The following is a 21,785-nucleotide window of genomic DNA, read 5'->3' on the forward strand; positions in this document are numbered from 1 at the left end:
AATGTATAATATCTATTTTTTGCTCAGAAAAACAAAAACAAAATTGCAATTAAATTAAACCAAAAACTTTTTATTTTTTGGGGAAAAACTACAACAATTTAAAGCAGTATTACACTTATTGGTTTTATGCTTAAATCATTTTTCGTCTTTGACCCATTCATAAATACAAGTGTTGTCAAGCGATTAATCGCATCCAAAATAAAATATTTTGTTTACATAATATGTATGTGTGTACTGTGTATATTTATTATGTATATATAAATACACACACATGCAAGTATATATTTCAGAAAAAAATCTTTTTATATTTAGAATAAAATTATATGAATGTAAATATAGACATGTAAATATTTTCAAAATATATACTGTGTGTGTGTGTACTTATATATACATAATAAACACAGTACACATACATATATTATGCAAACAAAGACTTTTATTTTGGATGCAATTAATCACGATTAATTGTTTGACAGCACTAATAAATACATTATTTAATTTTGCAGTGGCTCTACTGTTCTAGGTCTTTTGTTTTGATATTTCTCTATTCAAAAAGTCCTTTATTCTTGCACATTTTGTGCAAAACGTATCAGCTTTATTGATGTTACTGACCTTTGGGGGTTTAAAAAAAAGAAAGAAAAAGTCTAAATGGATTTTTTGTTAACAATATGTCATAAATGCTGTCAATAGAGCTCAACATGCATTAAATCCAGAACAATGCTGTAAATGTAACAGTTTCAATAAAAGCTCTTTAAGGCAAGTAGGGCAATTTTCAAATTACACGTCATCTTTCATCCAATTGTAACAGCGATTATGGAGTGTACAAGAATAGAGATGGCATAATTTGCTAATAAAACAGTTTAGTTTTCTATCTTTACAGTTCTAAATACACAAAATTTAACACTCAAAATTTACCTTTCACAATTTTAATTTTTTTTTTTTAAACCAAACATATAAAAATGCTGCCATAAGACTCAGAACTATGAAACTGACAGTGATTTAATGAGGAACAACATCCAAAACAGTGCAAGAAGTCCTTTGGGTGGTCCCAGTGTTCAATCATTGTGTGTCTGTGTTTTGTTTTTTTTACAAACCAAGACCTCCTCCTTTCCCTTCTTCCCCTGTAACAGAATTGCTTCCGCCTCTCCCTCCGCACCTGGAAACCGGCTTAGGCCTTCTCCAAAGACTGGTAGTATTCCTTGAGAACATTCCAGGCTTTGGGTGCCATGAAGCCTTCCGGAGGGTTCAGGCCCTCGCGAGCCATCCTACGCATGCGGGTTCCTGAGATGAAGTCATAGTCCTGGTGTCTGGGTAAAACAAGACGGCAGAGGGAACTTTAAAATGTGCACGGAAAAGGGACAGTGTGGTACCCAATGTGATAAGAAAATGAAAAAAAAAAAAAAGAAATATAATCTTTCAGTTTGCGTCAGAGATAATAACTAGGTGTTGTACACTGCTCCTTTGTTCGGGACGTTTCGCTCTGGAGGAAACGATGCATTATACTCTGAAAAGAGCTCTATGATAAAATATGTTCTCTCAAGTGGCTCTTCAAGCCACATAATTCCTTTCAACGGTGCAAAGACGAGGAGGTAAACAGGCTGACTTCTAGACAAAAAGAAACAGAAATCTAAAATAAATACAAACTTCATAAAAACCAAACTAAATCCAAACCATCTTCAACAAAACAAAATATAAAAAAATAAACAGGAAAATAAACAGAGTGCAAAACGTCTGATAAATAGAGCTAATTAGTCTCCAACTGCATGAATAAACCTCGAACACTAGTCTAAATACAATCCTCAACGGCTCCTACGGACAGGGTTTATTTGTTACGGATTAGTTGTTCTTCAATTAAGATGCAGACCATACGAAAACAAATTCACACAGCGCAATGAATTTATAAACGTACACTGTTGCACTGCGCTTTCCCTATCGTAACCACATTCATTAAACTCTGTCGTTCACAGCGGCTTTTCAGTCTAGACAAGCAGTTTCATATGAGCTTATAATGTGGAATGTTGAGTAATGCATTTGAACAAACCCAAGTATTTTGAGTCAGTCAAGTAATTTGTATGGTACTGATAGTGTTTAGTAGGATTCATTTTGTTTTATATATACGCTTACGGTGCAGGATAAAAAATACACAAACTATTTTTTTCCCAATAAATTAATACTTCAATTCAGCAATAATTCCCAATAAATTAATACTTCAATTCAGCAAGAATGCATTGAATTGATCAAAAGTGAAAGTGACAACTATAACATTACAACATTTCCTGTTTCAAATAAATGCTTTTAAACTTATATTTATCAAGGAATCCTGAAAAAATGTCCTAAAGTTTTCACAAAAATATTAAGTAGCAAAACGGTTTTCAACATTGATAATAATAAGAAATGTTTCTTGAGCAGCAAATTAGTATATTAGAATGATTTCTGAAGTATCATGTGACACTGAAGACTGAAGAAATGATGCTTAAAACTCAGCTTTGACATCACATGAATAAATTACATAATAAAATATATTCACATAGAAAACAGTTAATTTAAATTGCATGTGTGTGTGTCTAAATTAACAAATGTAACAAACTCCTAAAAATAACTTAAAGTAGTTTAAAATTAATTAAAATTTTAAAAAATTTTAATTTTTTTTTTTTTTTTTTTTTTGTGTAACACCCTAGTAACCACCCCAAATGTCCCTGTAAATATGATGCATCCTACTATTGGATGGACCCCCAAACAATAATTCAGAAGACCTTAGCAATCATCCAATAGTAATAGGCAAATATGATGCATCCTACTATTGGATGGACCCCCAAATGATAGTTTATGGAAAATTATCACCATTCCACCTGGTAGTCACTTCAATGGGGTGAAGGGGTGGAACACATAAACTCCAACTCCATAGAGAACAGTTAATATGCATTTAAATGACAAACAGCTTGGACTGATTTGAGACATTTTAGAAGAGGACTTTAAGGGGGATGGCTGGCAATTAGACTCAGCATCCATACTAATCTCGAACTTGGCCAGGCCCAACACCCTGCTCAAGGAGCAGACAGAACACCATAAATTTACTAAGGCGCCAAGCGGGGTCCTTTGAAAGTCAGACGGAGTGTGAGTCTGCCACCCCAACCCCGCCCCCCCCCCCCCAAACCAATTGCTTGGATTTCCGGGACGGAGGAGGAAAGTGATGCCAGTAACCTCCAGCCCTAATGTCACCATGGCACTTAATTTTACATATCAAGGCGAGCAACAATCTCAATACATTATCATAATGAGGATAAATATAATTGTGCCATGTGAAATATAGGTAGAGGAATAGTAAATCCAAGAAAATTTGTCTTGAAAAAACGAAATACTTTACATCAATCTCGGAACACAAAAGAAGATGTTTTACAGAATGTCCAAGCTGCTCTTTACCATAATTTGAACACAGACTATAACAAATGTTAAAATTCATTTCTCTCTCTCTCTCTCTATAAATTTAAAAATAAACATATATATGCTGTTGCTGTTTGACTTAAATGATTTGTAGAGATCAATTCCACAGAGTTTTTTTGCCATCTTTGGATCTTGACAGATGAAAGTTCTATTTGAAGACGTATCTTTTTGTTGCTGTTGCTGTTCCACACAACCATATATTTATTACCAAAGACCTAATAATGGATACAACATCCTCTTTTTTACTCTATTTTCCTCAAAACTCTGTGTGGGATGCGCATTATCATAAATAAAATTGAACAAAAAAAATGCAACATTAAAAGTTCACTGTCTTTCTTCAAGTCAATTTTGCTGAATGTTGACATGCTACATGGTCTTCATCAAGGACGACTAAAAAGCCTGTTAACTCGATAGCAGTGGGCGCTATTAATTGCAAGACAAGACACAGCAAAAACGCATGATTTTCATTAGTCATCTTCCGCAGCATTTGCACAGCGCCAGAGGTATAATGGCAGATCTCCCCTTCTAAATGACTTCAAAGAACGGAGCAAAGCCGTAGAATTTGGTGAAAGCACACAACAAAACATTTCCTGTTATTCTTGGCAACACAGCTAGGAATCGAGGAAGCCTGACATGAAGGGAAGTTTGTACAGTGATAGATTTCTTGAAGATGTATAGAAGATAAATGTTTATGAAGTAAATTCATGCCTTCAACAGTTGGTTTCAATATACAACTGTCAATATGCCCAAGTCTCAAATTTGATTAAATTTGCTGCTTAAAGATACTTGTCTTACTCAATTTGTATAGTTAGTTTGTTTTAATAGAAAGGAAGGCAAATCTAAAGAGGAAAAATAAGACAAAAACTTACTTTTTGGGGTCATAAAAATCCATGGCCTTCTTGGCTTTATTGTAGGCTGCCACTTTGAAAGGCACGATTTCCAGTGATATGAGTCCAGGGGCCATGGTGAGAACTTTAGATCCGTGGGAGGGCTCGTAGAGGTCTTTACCTGTGTCCGGGTGAGGCATTCCTGCAGGGTCACGGCCCACTATGTAAAAGTTGGCTCCAGCCACCATCCGGGCCCTACAGTGCCACTGCACCTGTTGGAAACAGTTGAAATTTAATCTGTTTTTACTGTAAAACTAATCTAACTAAGTGTTATTTCAATCAGTTCAATTCTGTGGAACAATGAAAGTGAATGGGGATTGGAGTTGATGAGCTTTGTGTGAGAAAAAGGGTGAAATATAAACCATTATTTGCTTAAAATCTTTCCTTCTGCCATAGCTCTCAAATGTCATTCACATTTGTGTGTATTGGAATATGGCATAACAAAATGGTCTTCTAACCGAATGCATGTGAATGACATCATCTAACCTCATTCTTGGTCTTTCAGACAGACATAAAAAATTATTACTAGAACAGACATATCTGTTATGTGGTTTTACAAGAATTGGAATGTAACATACCAGTCAAACAGACAGATACAGAAAAAAAAACAATCTGTTTTGAACTTGTTTCTTTTCTTTTATGTTCTTTTATGTTCTTCACAAAAGAAAGAAAGGTTTGGAACAACATGAGGCTGTATACATAGTGGGTGACAGATTTCATTTTTTGATTAACAATCCTGTGCTTAAAATTAGCAGAACAATGATAATGTAAACTAAATGGAAATCTAAAATTTTGTTCAATGGTACAGATATAGTAAACTTCTGATTATAATTGGCAGACACCACCTAAGCTATCTAAACTTCTGATTAAACATGTCACACACCACCTAATCAAAATCCAATCAGTTGAACCAGCATGTCCCCTATCAAAACACCCAATAAACATAGTTGAACGAGTGCTTCCTGTGGGCTGCTTTTAGTCTCACAGACTCTGTCTGCTCCCAATAAATATTTTAATGTCCCCGGCCACATGATTAAAGAACAAGAAACTTCAAAATAGCCATGGAACATTAAACAACAAACAATTTCATAAGAAAAAACCCACCCATTCTCGCTGTGTGTGACAATGCGTGTGTGTGTGTACGTATGCACTTTACATCAACCCCACAGACACAAAAAAAATCACAAATAATATACATCAACCCCACAAGAAAAAAATCAATACCTATAGGAAAGCCCAGAGATGCGTGATGCCCACAAGAAGAGACTGTCCCTGTTGTCTTCAGCCTCAAGCACAGGTTAGGTGGAACAGATCAGAAATCCAGTTCACCACCGACAATTCATGAAGGAATGTGCCCTGCGCAAGCTTCCTCACCACTAACTTTCCATACAACAGTTCATTGGCTTCAAACGCCATTTTAATTATCATTCATAGAACAAAGCACATTTGACAAAGCTTCTTTGTCTAAAATATTCCATGTGTCGAACAATATGGAATTCCTAATGTATGCAAGTATAGAATACATTAAGAATTACATAATGAGGAAGATCTCAAAGGCTACAAGGCTAAACTGAATCTGGTGTTTCAAAATGAACAGCTACCAGCTGCAACAAAATGGTCTTGGGGGGGATTTCAGTATTAGTTTTTATATATATGGTGAACAAAATATCCTTGATAGATGACTAGATAGTTGACTTAAATAAAGAAAATTGAATAAATCGTAATGACCAGCTGACCGAAAGTTCTTATTTTAATGGAGTGCCTCAGGTGTCTGTTCTCAGTCCTTTTTCATTTTACACTAACCTCTGTTGGGCCAGCATACATCATCGGTGAAGGGAAAATAGCCACTATGGTGGAGTTGGGGTCAAGCAGTCCCTCCTCCAGCACGGCTGCATGCTGTTTCATGCGCCAGGCCAGTGGCACATCATCATCTTTGGTCCAGCCACCAAGCGGGTGAAGCAGAAGCACGGGTCGGCGGTAGCCACGTTCAATTAGACGCCGCTGCGTGTCCTGCATGAGCAGCGCATGACCATTATGCACTGGGTTCCGCAGCTGAAATGCAAAGACAGCATCTAAAAATGAAAGAAGAGTGTTTAGCATATCATAACTTGCCCTAAATATCATTGTATTGCAGCAGTTTATGGAGGAATGCAAGTCTATGACAATACAATTAAATTCCATAAAAGAAAATGTATGTCTGTGTGACCTGCTACAGTTCGAGGGCAAGATGACTTCTACCTCACAACATTCTAGTCAAAATCAGGTCAAAGGGAGCAACTCCTGAGTGTAGCTCCATACCTGCATTCATTTCTTTAAACTTCTGCTTGAGTTCGGCTGGTGTAAGCCTGTAACTATCCAGCCCGTCGTTCCAGTAGATCGATCCGACCAGCCAGTCTCCGCTCTCCATCACCATCTGCCATAGAAAAGACCATCAGGAAAAACACAAATGATCTTCCAACATCATCTGTATAATACTGTTGGAAAAACTGCCACATTTGACCTCTTTCTATGAGGCTTGAATAAAATAAGGAACCCTTCAGATAAAATAAACATGCAATAAAAAATCTAAAAATAAAGTCACATTATAAAGTCTTCTAACATACACAAACCATAAACAAATACACAAAAATTCTTCTGGCCACAAACCAGCCAATAAGAATAAAAACGGTTTGAAATTGCCAACAACAGTTGGTTCTGAAAATATACAGAAATTAAGCAAAACTAAAAATCCGATGTCATGAGTTGTAAAACCCAACTAGTTTTTCCTTAAAATTGGCAGCCTAGGAACTTAAATAGTAAATACGACTTTGTTTCCCTGTACAAGTTTAACAATCTTATTTAGAAAGCTCTACAGTACATGCTTGATGATATACCTAATTTTGGGATGTAATAGCCCCTGGTTGATTAGCTTGAATTTCGAAACATTTACATTTAAAAAAGGGAATTACAATCCCTCTTTAAAGTGGCCTATCATATCAGGCTACAACTCTCGGCCGCTTTTGCTAATATTTCGCCTTCAGGAGGTCTTCGCTGGCATTCGTTAAGCCGGTAACTTGGCCAGGGTTAAAAAGCAGTACAGTACGGTGAGAATACCACAGCTCTCGGCAGATTCAGGGCCGCTAGGATGGAGCATACCATTTCACAACCCCACAGACTTTCATCTATTGATTTGACTTGACAGCAGCACTGGTGGCTCAAGAACTTTATGTGCAAGTATGTGATCATATTAAGCAAACCTGGAGAAGCCTAAAAGCGGTGAATGTTAATAAAACGCTTCATCCACTGCATTGCTTTTGCATTTGAAGACTGAATGCATGTGCAGCTGTCATTTGCTGGCCACAGTATAGCAACAGTAGCAGCCGTTTATTTAATTTATGTAGCAGAGACTGGCGATGGAAAAACTCAACAAGCAATCTGTAGGCACTAATCACATCTATACAGTAAATAAACTCTATTAGCTGTCATAGAAAATAACATAGCACTAGTTGAGCACTGTACCCCTTTCAATGAGGGAGAAAAAGAAAAAAAAAAACATTGATAATGCAATTAGGTAAATGCTCTCGAGTCTGGTTAACATCCCCCTGCACCAAACCCCAATGTGGATTCAGCTGTCAAGCTGACAGCTGAAATAAACAGGAAAAGTGTATTTATCTCACATAATAGAGGCCAGTTTTACAGTCCTGCTGATTGGCATGCTTCAGCAGAGGGAGTTTAACACACATTTTGTTTCTCTTACTTTTCACATATACAGATTCATAAGATCACATTTTCCCATTTTGTAAACACTCAAACAACACAAATAAATAATAATTAAATAAAATTACAGATTCATAAGATCAGAAAATATAAATAAAATTAACAATCCAAATTAAACAAACAAATAAATATAAATAAAATAATCAAACAATTAAACACAAACAATTTCTAACTAGAATAATTTAGAACTATAATAAGAAGGAGAATTATATATATAGTAATATTTTAGAACTATAATAAGAAGGAGAATTATGCACACCAGAAACAAAATAAGTTGTTTAAAATGCTACACATCAATTTAGGCATGACAAGATCATAAAGTACATTTAAAATGCTACACATCAATTTAGGCATGACAAGATCATAAAGTACACCATGAAAAATGCATATTAATTTTGTTAGTGTTTTAAAAGTGAGTTTAAAAGGTGAGTTAAAAAAATTAAGTAAGTTTTATTTAAATGAAAAATGAAGTACAGTTTGTAAATAATGATGCAAAAGTCATTTAAATGTAAAAATAGACTGCAAATTTTAGCAGCACAATTAATATATTATTATATAGTTAACTTTTCATTTAGAAACTCCTCAACTATGTATAAATATACAATTATATAGATAACTATACAATTATACAGTCAAAAACTCATCAATTTATTTAATATATTTATAATAACTTTTCATTTTGACAGTCTAAAACTTATCAAGAGAACAGCACTGATCTAATAATAACCCAAATAAACAGCACTGAGCTAAGAATACTGCAAATAAAGAAAGTCAACTGCTAGTTTCTTTGCTGTGTGCAGTTTCTTTCTTTGGTCTGTGGATGGGTTTATTTGTGACCGTAGGCAAGTAGACAGACAGGGCCATTCCAGAGTCCGAAAGCTCTCCGTTGGCGCCCATTAGTGCGAGCTGGATCAGAGCAGAGCCATTAAAGTCCACCTAAGCCCACAATCCTTACTTACAGATGGAAACAATTGTTCAGTATTTACTCTGCAAGATTTGTAAGAGGAAGGTGAGGGGAGAGGAGGGGAGGAGAGCGCCACTTGCCTAAACACTGTTTAAATAGAACGCAGGGCGAGAAATCCAACTAAAACACATGTGTGAAATGAAGGAGGTTGAGGAATAACGAGATTACTAAAGCGGAGCCTGAGCAAAGATGAGAGAGAACGAGACCTTATTTCCATAGACAGACTAAGAGGGCATCGTGGCTCTGTCTTCAGTCAGAGTGCAGTCCAAGGAAAGCTTGGCAATGCGACCACACAAAGACCTATTAAAGTGTCGGGTCAGCTGTTTCTTGCTAGATATCCATGGCTTTACCTTCAAAAATGGGACAGAAGTGGAAAATCTTTTCTTTTAAACACAATTACAGATACAAACAATTTTATTTTAGAAGAAAATGTCCCTGGGAAAACTCACTGTAATGCTGTCCCTTCTTAAATGTTCTTTAACAACCTTCAAATTAACCATACAAAGGAAAATCACACTAAAACAAATCAAAAATGTCTCATATTTGCTCGCAATGAATCAACCGACAAATTATTCCCATAAAGGGTGCTCAGTCCCAGACAGGTGAATAGTGATGCATTAATGGATCATGCTGCTGAATCACTATTAACATGCATTCATACTAAAAAGTACTTACACTAAACACATCCATCAAACACGCAATTCACATAATCTTTACTATCCAGGTGGTTTGTGAGTCAGAAAAGAAAGAAAAGAAAGAAAAGGGAGGGAGTTAATAACAAAAATTAGATACAGGACCATGTTAATCATTTCCAACTGCTTACATAAGCTGATAGAAATACTTTATCAAAATTTTACCCTAACCAGCATCACATCTATGGTTAGGTTTACATTTGTGTGGTGACACAATACAATGAAGTCTCATTGGTCCAAAATCCAGCTCCACACTGTTGTATAGGTGCATTCACTTCATGTCAGAATTACTGTAATTAACCCTATAGTGCTGTTCGGTTAATTGTTGACTGAAAAATTTTATGTTTGGGTTTTTAAGAATTTTTTTAGTTCATCTGAATGTTACAAAACTTGGAAAAGGTGTTGGCAACTTCAGTCTCTCCACTGTACTATGTCCTACATGTGGAGCACCTTCAAACACTCATTCACCACTCACTCCAATTAACTACTACATGTGGACCAACATGTGGATCACTATTATGAATATATACAGACTTTATTTTGCTTCAAACTCTCGATCACCATTCACTGCCATAACAATCAAACAAACATTCACTGCCATTATAAAGCATGGAAGAGCCTGGACATTTTTTAATATAACTATAATTACACCAACTCATTTGGCATTAATAGTGTTGAAATTCAAACGCATAATTCTTCTAAGAAGAGAGTTGCTCAGAGAAAAGTAATTACAGTAATCTAGTAATTACAATCAATCAAAAACGTCCTAAATGGCTGTGATTGTTTCAGGTCATGCAGAACTTTCGCTTTCTTCACTTTCGTTAGGAAACCATGTTAGTAATCTACTAATCATATGGGTTTTGTCCATATTGAGCCCCCTGACCTTGATGTATGGATGATCCTTGCATGTGGTGCCCCACTGCCGAGCACAACGCTCTTCCTTGCGATGCTCGTAGAACTCCGGGTTTCGGAGTATTGCGACCCTCCGACCACCGTAGGCCAGCGCAAAAGCAGTGCTGCCATCCAGACGCTCCTTATCAGCACTTGAGATGGGGAGGACCACCGGCACCGACAGGTTAATAACCCCACCTATGACCAGAGGACAGATGCATGGCACATACATCAACCAGACTGTGGCTTTGAAAAATCAACAGCTTTTAAATGCCTAAAAAGGAATAGCTAAGGATCTATGGGGCGAGATAAGTAAAAGTGGTGAGTTTTCGAAGAAAGTAAGAGGTCCAGCACCTTGATTAAAGCAATATGAGCGGGAAGCTTTTAAAATCCATTTTCAGGATGAAACACACACACATCATAGCAGAACACAGCTGTTTTCCATAAGAAAGAGCCCTGCGAGCATCCCATTTCAGCTCAATCTAAATTAAACTAGTCTCAGGCAGCAACATGCACAAATCTGTCCATTTCATAAAGATGGCAGTCCGGTCCAACAAGAGTCCAGTCGGGCATATTGTAAGGATCATTCAAAACAATAACACAAGGTGTGATGTACAGTAATCAAGTCAAATGACACTGTTGATGTAATGCATGAACACCTAATGGCTTTCTTTTGCTGTATTCTGTCACAACTAAACTCAAAGATCTACTAGGCCCACTTTTTATACACATTTTATAAAAACAAGTGTGTGTGTGTGTGTGTCAATGCATACCTTGGATGCAAATTTGAATACTAGGCAAGACAACACACAGCAGAGCGTTATGAGGCTGTAAAATTAAATTGACACATTTTGGAAACTCAAGCTTGATGTGGGAAATTGCTGTAATTACCCAGTCCCATAAATGCAAGGACCACATTATGGTTTTAAAAAGCCATTTGCACATTTGTCGTTCTTGTAATCAAAAAGGTGCCGACTTTTTATTTCAGATGATCGGGTTTCTGAAACTGGCTTGAGAGCATGCTATCAACATCACCATTAAAACTGTAATAGCTCTTTTATTTCTACCACTAATTAACGTTTAAAATCCACTTGCTAAGGCTTCAGACTCCCTCACTGAAATGAAATGTTTTTTTGCGATTGGACCCCCATTCTAAGCTGTTCTGCTGATTCTACCCTGAAGTTCTGAAAGATTAGTAGATTATTAGTAGGTTCTTGTTCACCTCCTTGAGTTGGGCTTCTTCATGCTCTACCTTATGTTGGTTTCCAATCAATTTGCTTAAGTTTTCTCGCTTTTACATGTGCAAAATATTTCTAAAAATTGTTTCTTCACTCTGTCATCGTCAATTAAAAGAAAATGATTCAGTGAATCCAAACAAGTGGAAAAGATGATGCACTTAATGTTATAGCGGCCGGCAGAAAAAGGTGCATTGCACTGTCAAACTACGACATCAAAAGTCACATTAACAAAACATAACGCAATAAAAATAAATCAAACACATGAAAAGAAAAAACATCATATAATCCCACCCGTTTACCATCAAGCAGACAGTTGAAGTGCAGACACTGCAGGTACTCTCTCTCCCTCATGAAGCCGTTCAGAGGAGTGGCCCAGCCCTCAGCGAGCACCTGAACCCACTGCATGTCCACCTAACACACATACACAGAACAGACGTTAGCTGTTAGGATGTACATAATCATGCCTTATTAAGTCATAATGTGTTTGCAAACCATTTGCAGGAGTTTAAATCTGTATTTGAGTAGCATATGAAGAGGGAAGATACCTTAGTGATCTCCACTGCTGGAAGAGTCTCTGCATCAGCCTTTGCCAAGTCCAGCTTGTTCTCATGCACGTAGAGCTCCTTGACCTCATAGGATGCGTCCACAGGAACTATACACCACAAACATTCAAAACAAAAAAAAACATAACACAAATGGATAAGACACACATATAAAACAACTATCAAATTATAACAAACACAACCAAAGCCAAATTGCAACTTTTTCTTTAAGAATCAGTGTTAAAGTACAAGTGTGGCCTCGTGTTCATTAAATAAGGATGTCAACATACAGTGCATAAAAAAATATCCCATCATGTAATGTGATAATGACTAAGTTAACATGTACATAAAATTCAGTTAAAGGCCATATTTAGAATATGATGGTTAAATGCAAAAAAAAAGTAAAAAAATAGAATTGCTGTCTTGTCGTCATCACAGAAATGCATCCATTTAGCCATGAGTTGCCACTGCGAAATAAACTACAGTTCAAATGTTAGACAGTACAATTTTTTTTGAAGAAGAAATAAATTGATCAAAAGTAAAAGTTAAATACATTTATAATGTTACAAAATATCTCTAATTTAAAAACAAAAAATGCTATTCAAAGAATCCTGAAAAAATTAATCACTGTTTGTTTCTACACACACACACATTTAGGCAGCCAACTGTTTTTAACATTGATAATAATATGAAATCACCAAATCAGCATATTATAATAATACCTGAATAAAAATGTAAAAATGTACCTCACACTAAAAAATTAAAAAATAACATTTTAAAAAAGAAAAGTGTTATTTTTATGTCATAATAATCTCCATTCATTGGATTTTGGTGAATAAGGTTTATATACGTAACACATTTCCAATTAAAACAGGCTTATTCCAGGGATGGGAACCAGGCAGTCAGATTGTGGCATTTACATGACTTCATACCAACTGTTCATTTGTACTGTAGCATTCAGATTAGTATCAGAATATTTCTTTGCACGTAAACATACTCATTTACATGACAGACACTTCTGTGCCAAGTGCTGTTCTACTGCCTGCAACCGAAAAATTAAAAAATTTGAAAAACAAGTAAAACAAGCAAGACATCTAGATCACAAACTCCAAATATGCTATGAAGATATATATAGCTGAGGATCACACTGAATTCACTTTAACATGAATAAATGGAATGAACTTACTCTCTCCTGCAGGAGGTCCAGAAGCTGCTGGATGCACTCGTTCACACTGCAGGAATCCGTCTTCAGAACCAGTTCAGGGGCCTCTGGCTTCTCATACTCAGAGTCTATTCCAGTGAACCCTGAGGACAACAGCAGTAACCCGTTAGATTAAAAACCCAATTCATTCACCAGCAGAAACAGACATACTTTGAATGCACTTCATCATGAAAACAAATTTTCATTCAATAGGACTGGAAACAGTCTGGTTCTTAGTAGTGCTGAAATGATTTGTTGCTTTCTACCACCGTATAAAGCAGCTCAGATGCATTGTGCATGTATCAGTTATCATGTACATGAGAGAAAGACACTTCCTGCTATAACCTCAATCATTTTCATCACAAGATGTTGGCAGTTCTCAGATTTGCATCTTTCCTGTATCACTCTTCACCTGATTTACCCTTCCACAGCAAAAGATAAAAAAGGCGGGAAACACTGAGTCACAGTCGTCATCTACCAGAAACCTGCTTTCCAAGAATCACCCCAAAGGGGTTGTGATGAGTCACCACTGAATTGCTCAAAATGTTTTGTGACAGCGCGACCACTCAAAGACCTTAAACTTACTCTCAAACTACTCACACAATGCTAATATCACAATTGTGCTTCCCAACATGAACACACACCAAAAACAACACAACAACCCCCAATTAACCATTTTGCAAAAGTCTAACAATTATTGTCCTGTTATTTTTCTTCTTCACTGCCTCAAAACATTCCAAGGCCCTTGACTTGTCTCGTTTAATCATTTCACATATTTCTGCACAAATTAAGAGAATGCTTTGGGTTTGTTGACACAGCAGTTTAGGACAGACTGTCCTATTGACTACTGACCATTTAGAAATTAAATTTGAGCCATAAAACACAGCGTATCTACATCAAAAGAGTGAGTGAAAGTAAGCATATTTGGACACATATTTTATACAATATGTATGTCTATAAAATCGTCTTGCCTCTGATTTCTCCAGCCCTAGCTCTCTTATAGAGCCCCTTCACATCTCTCTGCTCACACACATCCAGAGGGGCATCTACAAACACCTCAAAGAACGGAAGGCCAGCAGCTTCATGGATGTTCCTTGCATTCAGACGATCCTGAGGCACCCCAAACAAAAATACAACTCCCTTCAGGCTGTGTGTTTTAGCTGTTATAAAGCTTACTGCATCAAAGTTGATACATGCATCTCAAAGGCAAGTACATCTCCCTTCATTCCATAATAAGATGAACACTACATGGACTGGGGCAACTGAGGTTTACTTGAATATCTTTACATGCATATTTAATGTTTCAACTTTATTTAGGTTTATTGGGTCTCAAGTACAAATCTTTACATGCATATTTAATGTTTCAGATTGGGTCTCAAGTACAAGCTTCATATTGCCCTATTTTAGACTAGCCATGAGCCATAAAAGCCTGACTATAACAGAAAATATAAAACACATGATATTTTTCTGAATATTATTTCACATGTCAGGCTTTACATGGTTAAGAAGCCTTATAAACACACACAAGAGGTTCTGCATGTTTCTCACCCTGCTGTATGGGGAAATGAAGCTGGCAATGCACACAAGACCAGCATCAGCAAAAAGTTTTGCCACTTCCGCGATACGACGAATGTTCTCCTCGCGGTCTTCAGGACTGAAGCCCAGGTTCTTATTGAGGCCCTGTCTGATGTTATCTCCATCCAGAGTGTAGCAGGGGATGCCATGACACACAAGATACTCCTCCAGAGCCATGCTGACCGTCGTCTTACACACAAAACACAAAACTCAGAACAAAAAACAAAATATACACAACAATAAAGCAAAGAATCAAACATCAAGTTATTAATTTTCCAAAATAACAGAAGAAAGGGGTTGATAGAGTACCTGTAAGCCACACCGTGCATCCTCGAAATCCTCCTCTAGTGCCGACTACCTGGCCACGCTTGTTTCTGCTCACATGATGGGCTTGATACGTCACATTGGTGGCTCTTTGCATCCCCTGCACAAATTGCAGGAAACACATTTATGTCATCTGTCTCATCTCTGACAAAGACCTCCTGAAAGACCTACTTAATTAAAAACCTAAAAGAAACTCTTAAATAAATTTTACTTATTTTTAATTTACATTATTTATAAATAAATTGTTAAAATATATTGTTTGTTGTATTGCACACGTCTCTGTGTTATTTTTAATTGTTATTATTTATAAATAAATTGTTTTGTTATATATGCTGATGCATCAAATATAATACTATGCCTAAATAAACATCGTAATTTTTATTGATGATATTCAGTACCAAATAAATAAATAAATCCAAGTAACATACAACAATGCCTAAATAAACATCGATAAATAATGTAGTATTAAATGATTACCATATCTATGTACCAAGGTATTTACATACAACTTCTGCGATACGAATGTTCTCCTGATACCATTGTACATTACACGGCCTAGAAGCCATGTCATGTAATTAATTAAATTAAATAACATAATAACAAATATAAAAACATAATAAAAATAATACCATTGCACATCAAAAAACGCTATAAACCAAGTCAGCACACAATACTAAAAAACAACAAATGCTGGTTAGGTATAGATAAACCATAATGGAATACTTGTGCTTTTTCCTAGAAGATGCTGTCTAGGTAGGTCAGCCCACACCGTGCATCCTCGAAATCAGTGCATATGGCCACGCTTGTTTCTGCTCACATGATGGGCTTGATACGTCACATTGGTGGCTCTTTGCATTCCCTGGAGCAATTGCAGGAAACACATTTATATCACATTCATTTAATCTGTCTAATTTCTGACGCAGACCTCCTGTTTGACTGACTTAAAGAAAGTGTTTTCAGATAAAAATTTTAATTCTAATGTCTTATTATTGTATTATATTGCATATTATGAATGTCTCTTGGTGTTATGTTGTTTTAAACTGTTATTATTTTTAATTATGTATATATATATATATATATAGAGATAGATAGATAGATAGATAGATAGATAGATAGATATGTACATACACATGTAAAACACACAGACACATTTTTTAATGGCATAATGCTGGTCCTCTGCTGGTTAATCATTCCATGTCAAATGCTGGTCATTTTTATGGATGATATTCAAAAAAATGGTACACGTCCTAGAAGCCATGTATTGTAGCAAACGTCCAAAAAGTGATTATACTCGTTCTTTTTACCACCATAAAACATAACAATCCAAACAACACACTGGTTCACTTCCAAAAGCCATGTAATGTAGTAAGACACAAGTAATGCATACGAATAAAATGATTATACGCAACTATTTCACACACAGGGTAGGTTGTAAGACACAAGTAATGCATACGAATAAAATGATTATACGCATCTTTTTCATAAATTTATTTACCACAACTAAGGACCTCTATTACAAGCATGATTTTTATTCCGGACTTCGCTTATATTATCAATTAAAACGGGATGGGTCAGATTCATTATAAACAAAAACAGCATATTCATAACTCAAGGTGTTTAACTGTAATTGTACCACATTATTAATGCAAAACATCCCTCAATATCCAGCCGCTAACAGTTACTCACCCAGCTCTCAGGCGCGTTACTCAGTTTCTGCTTCTTACTCGAGTTACCGGATGTCTCCATTCTAAGACACTTAATACACAAACAAATAAAAAACAAAAAAAAAATTCGAAATATATTCTAAAAAAAAGTGCCGGGTCCACTCCAATAGGAAGCGCATACTATAAAATCCTACTGCACGAAGCGTAGAGGTTTACAGGCTGCGGCACGGGAAGTGATGCAGGCCCCGGTAAAGTCCCGCCCCTAACGCGTCAAGTCTCCGCCTACTAGACAACCGGATTGGTCGGAATGACATCAAAGCCTATCGCGATTGGACAATTGAGAAGTCGTTCATATAGCCGTGGAAACCAAAGCAAACAAGTATCAGGTCAAGGGAGGGACTTGTCGGAATCCATGCAGGGGAAAAAAATATCGCAGCTAGTTATGTTCTGTTTTATATTTTGATTTGTATAGAAAAGTCCCTTTAGGCTAAATTATTTGTGTGGACGCCACTGACCCAATAAAAAAAATAATAATTTCTGTGTGTGTGTGTGTGTATGTGTGTGTGTGTGTGTGTGTGTGTATGTATATATATGTTTATAAAAAATAGAAAAAAAATCATAAATATTTTTTTCTATTTTTTATAAACAAAACAAATTTTAACCATCTCTTATACATTTTTATGGCTTTTAATATCACTGCTAGTAAATTTATGTAGCCTATGTTTGTATTTAACTTAAAATTTGCTTGTATTCTTTATTCATTGTGTCACTGTTATTCATTGCATATTATAAATGATCATGTAGTGAAAGATTTAACAGTGTATATATACAAGGTATTTTTTTAGGTTAAAATGTATGTCACAATTCTAATAGTGTTTTGCAGTTTCATACTACTTAATTACATAATCCTGTAACGAAGCATATAAAAACTGTATGAAAAAGTGGTAGAAATAGAATTAATGTCACCTGCCGTGTACAGTGATTTTATTTTTATTAGAGACATGCTTCATAGAGGTACAACACAACTATATACCAACATTTTTAAAAAATAAAAATAAAAAAGTTATACAATACAATGATGTACAATGTGTACACTCAATGTAAGAATCACCACCTCCACACTGATGCCAATAGTAAAGGATTTATTGGCTAAATTGTATGAAGCCTATGTTGAGCATGCTGAAAGGAAGCAGCTACTGACATGAAAATGTAAATTAGCGTGTATCAGAAGAACTTTAGTCTAGTGCTCTGCCCTACACCTTAAACTAAACACTGCGAGAAGAAACTAAAATAAACTTAATCCTCCCATCGTCCAACAATCCCTAAAACACACCCTAAAAAGATTTAAAAAATATCAAAAATTAGCAACTTCCATTTTTGGACACCTGAATAGTGTGGGATTACAAATTTATAAAATGTTAAATCTAGGTTCCAATGTAATAGTATAAACTAAAAAAGTTATGTGCATTGTGTTTTACATTTTGAGGTAAAAAAGGATGACATTTTTAAAAGATCAAATTAGGAAGCCCAGGTGTCTTGCTAATGACCTTTTGTCTTTATGCTTTTCCTGACCATTTGGCTTGTTAAACTCAAGGCACAGCTGTGCCTTTGTCTCTGTGGTAATGTGAAGGTATGGCGATACTGATTGGATTAGCACCTATGCATTTGGTGCTGATGAGATCAAGGCCCACCCTGATCCCGCTTTCCCTGAGTGCCATTAGAGTAAACACAAACCCCTTAAAATTAAAAATCGTCATCATATTTGCACTTTCCCACACACTACCCTAGGTTGGCTATTAACAAAACCATTTATTCCCACTGTATATGATCCAGAGACAAACACATTCCCTTGAGAATTGGGAAGTGTGAGCAGCTTCCTCATGTGTGGATACAGCTTCACAGGTTTACCACAGTACACCCAGCACTGGTTTTTGGATGTTTTAACCGTGTTTGGTACTTTATGCACTGTGGTTTTTTGCGCAGCAGATGTGGGAAAAGGACTGGATGCCTCATATTCCACACAGTCACCGACACCCTTCTAGAAGCTCATGAACCTCATATTCCACAGTCACTGTCACTGAGTGCAAATGGGACCACCAATTCAGTGGTTCAGACATTTACATAACACACCAATGGAAATGTATTTATATAACTCTTTGAATTGTGTAAATATTCTGTTTTGTGCATGTCAGAGTCACCCAATCTTTTTTTAGGCCTGTATGTCAGATGTAGAATATGTATACAACAAGCAGTAGGCCTATTTATTGACAAATCTTTACAAGCACACCAAATGAATTATTTAATACTAATAATTAGAAATAATTAATAAATAATAAACATTAATAACCAAAAAAAAATAACATAAATAACAAAAATAGAAACAACATAAACCTAATAAAAAAATACACATAACTCCCTACAAAAACTTGATTTATTGAAAAAATAATACAATGCTTATACACTCAAAAACCAAAAGGTTCCAAAAGGAGGTTTTCACATCGAAGCCACTGAAGAACTATTCTGAATTCCCTCAAGAACCTGACAGTGAACTGTTCTTAAAAGAACATTTTTTCTTAGAATAAAGAACATTTTAATAATCTAAAAGTGAAAGTGACCATTTTCCACTATAAAGTACCCAGTTGTTTAATGGAAAAGGTTCCGTGGATGTTAAAGGTTCTTCAATATATGAAAAAAAAAATAATGTTTTAATATAAAAAAAAAAAAATAATAATAATAATAAATAAAATTAAATAAGAGTATTTTTAATAGTAGTACTCTTATAAATGACAAATTTATAGCTCTATATTGAAGTAAAACATTTTGTTTGTATATATTTATAATATTTAAAACTTCAGTGGCAATTAACTGATATACAGCTAAGATAAATGGCGAAGTCTCTAGATATAGTTCATTACTTTGTATAGCCAAATATCACTTGCATACAGTAGTAAAGTTTTCTTATTTGATCTTTTGATTGGTTCAACGAACTGTCACTCACACTTCTCATCCAATCCTGGAGAGGGGGCGACATCTTGTTGCCTGGCAGCAAGAGTCGCAAACAACAAATTCATAGTAATGTGTGAATTCGCGTAGTTTTAAAGCAGTTACCAAAGTATATAACAAATGTATAAAAAAACTTTTATACCCAATTAAAAAAATAATTTAAAGATGTAAACACCTCCTGAGACGCTGCACCCTCATATGAGAATTTAATGAATAACTAATATACTATAAAATCAAAAATTCCAAATCTTAAAATCATACTAAAATTCTAAATGTTTCACCATGACCACTCCCTCTCCTTGGTCTTCAAAAAATGTCTGATATTAATTTAGTGACACTCTTATGGAAATATGATAATATTTTGTAATTTTTAATTAAAACCTGACTATTTTTTCAAATCAAAATATGACTTTCTGTTACGAAACAGGGCGTTGATTTCATACATATCCTCATATGAGGACACCAGGACTAAAAGCATGTTTATTACGCATTTTGGGAGACATAACAAATAAATAGGGAAATAAATTATATTTCAACATCCCTATGAAATATTATATATTATTTTGAAAATCTTGTCAATTATTACTCCAATTATTACACTTCTTTTTTTCATTACATGCTGCCCCAACAACTCATTCATATGCAAATTAGATTTAGTTTATAGATACATTATACAGGTGCATCTCAATTAGAATGTCTTGGAAAAGTTCATTTATTTCAGTAATTCAACTCAAATTGTGAAACTCGAGTATTAAATAAATTCAATGCACACAGACTGAAGTAGTTAAAGTTTTCGGTTCTTTTAATTGTGATGATTTTATCTCACATTTAAAAAAAAACAATCAATCTCAAAAAATTAGAATACTTCAAAAGACCAATTAAAAAAAAAAAACATTTTTAGTGAATTGTTGGCCTTCTGGAAAGTATGTACATTTACTGTACATGTACTCAATACTTGGTAGGGGCTCCTTTTACTTTAATTACTGCCTCAATTCGGCGTGGCATGAAGGTGATCAGTTTGTGGCACTGCTGAGGTGTTATGGAAGCCCAGGTTTCTTTGACAGTGGCCTTCAGCTCATCTGAATGTTTTGGTCTCTTGTTTCTCACTTTCCTCTTGACAATACCCCGTAGATTCTCTATGGGGTTCAGGTCTGGTGAGTTTGCTGGCCAGTCAAGCACACCAACACCATGGCCATTTATCCAACTTCTGGTGCTTTTGGCAGTGTGGGCAGGTGCCAAATCCTGCTGGAAAATGAAATCGGCATCTTCAAAAAGCTGGTCAGCAGAAGGAAGCATGAAGTGCTCCAAAATTTCTTGGTAAACGGGTGCAGTGACTTGCAGGACCAACACCAGCAGATGACATTGCACCCCAAATCAACACAGACTGTGGAAACTCAACACGGGACTTCAAGCAACTTGGGCTATGAGCTTCTCCACCCTTCCTCCAGACTCTAGGACCTTGGTTTCCAAAATTGCTCTCATCTGAAAAGATGACTTTGGACCACTGGGCAACAGTCCAGTTCTTCTTCTCCTTAGCCCAGGTAAGACACCTCTGATGTTGTCTGTGGTTCAGGAGTGGATTAACAAGAGGAATACGACAACTGTAG

General features: G+C 35.7%; 1 protein-coding gene across 1 annotated transcript; it reads right to left on the minus strand.

Annotated features, from left to right (window-relative positions):
* Positions 1-979: 979 nt before the first annotated feature.
* papss1 (3'-phosphoadenosine 5'-phosphosulfate synthase 1) lies at positions 980-17,266 on the minus strand. Its single transcript, XM_042761906.1, has 12 exons — positions 17,198-17,266; positions 15,497-15,611; positions 15,161-15,396; positions 14,584-14,722; positions 13,594-13,716; positions 12,415-12,521; positions 12,169-12,280; positions 10,624-10,829; positions 6,627-6,741; positions 6,132-6,400; positions 4,311-4,540; positions 980-1,307 (listed from the first exon to the last, which is right to left on the minus strand). Exons 1-12 carry the CDS (start codon positions 17,255-17,257, stop codon positions 1,169-1,171), a joined length of 1,851 nt encoding a protein of 616 aa, XP_042617840.1. The 5' UTR covers positions 17,258-17,266; the 3' UTR covers positions 980-1,168.
* Positions 17,267-21,785: the final 4,519 nt, after the last annotated feature.

Source organism: Cyprinus carpio, chromosome A1 (assembly GCF_018340385.1).
Source record: "Cyprinus carpio isolate SPL01 chromosome A1, ASM1834038v1, whole genome shotgun sequence".
Lineage (NCBI taxonomy): Eukaryota > Metazoa > Chordata > Actinopteri > Cypriniformes > Cyprinidae > Cyprinus > Cyprinus carpio.

What these genes read in the sequence shown, in the direction of transcription:
- papss1 (XM_042761906.1), bottom strand. Translation starts at nt 17,257, where the DNA reads ATGGAGACATCCGGTAACTCGAGTAAGAAGCAGAAACTGAGTAACGCG. An exon ending in TAGGGCTGGAGAAATCAGAG is followed by an intron (nt 13,717 to 14,583) that starts GCAAGACGATTT and finishes TGTTGTCCTCAG; the next exon opens with GGTTCACTGGAATAGACTCT. An exon ending in CTTCAACTGTCTGCTTGATG is followed by an intron (nt 10,830 to 12,168) that starts GTAAACGGGTGG and finishes CTCTGGTCATAG; the next exon opens with GTGGGGTTATTAACCTGTCG.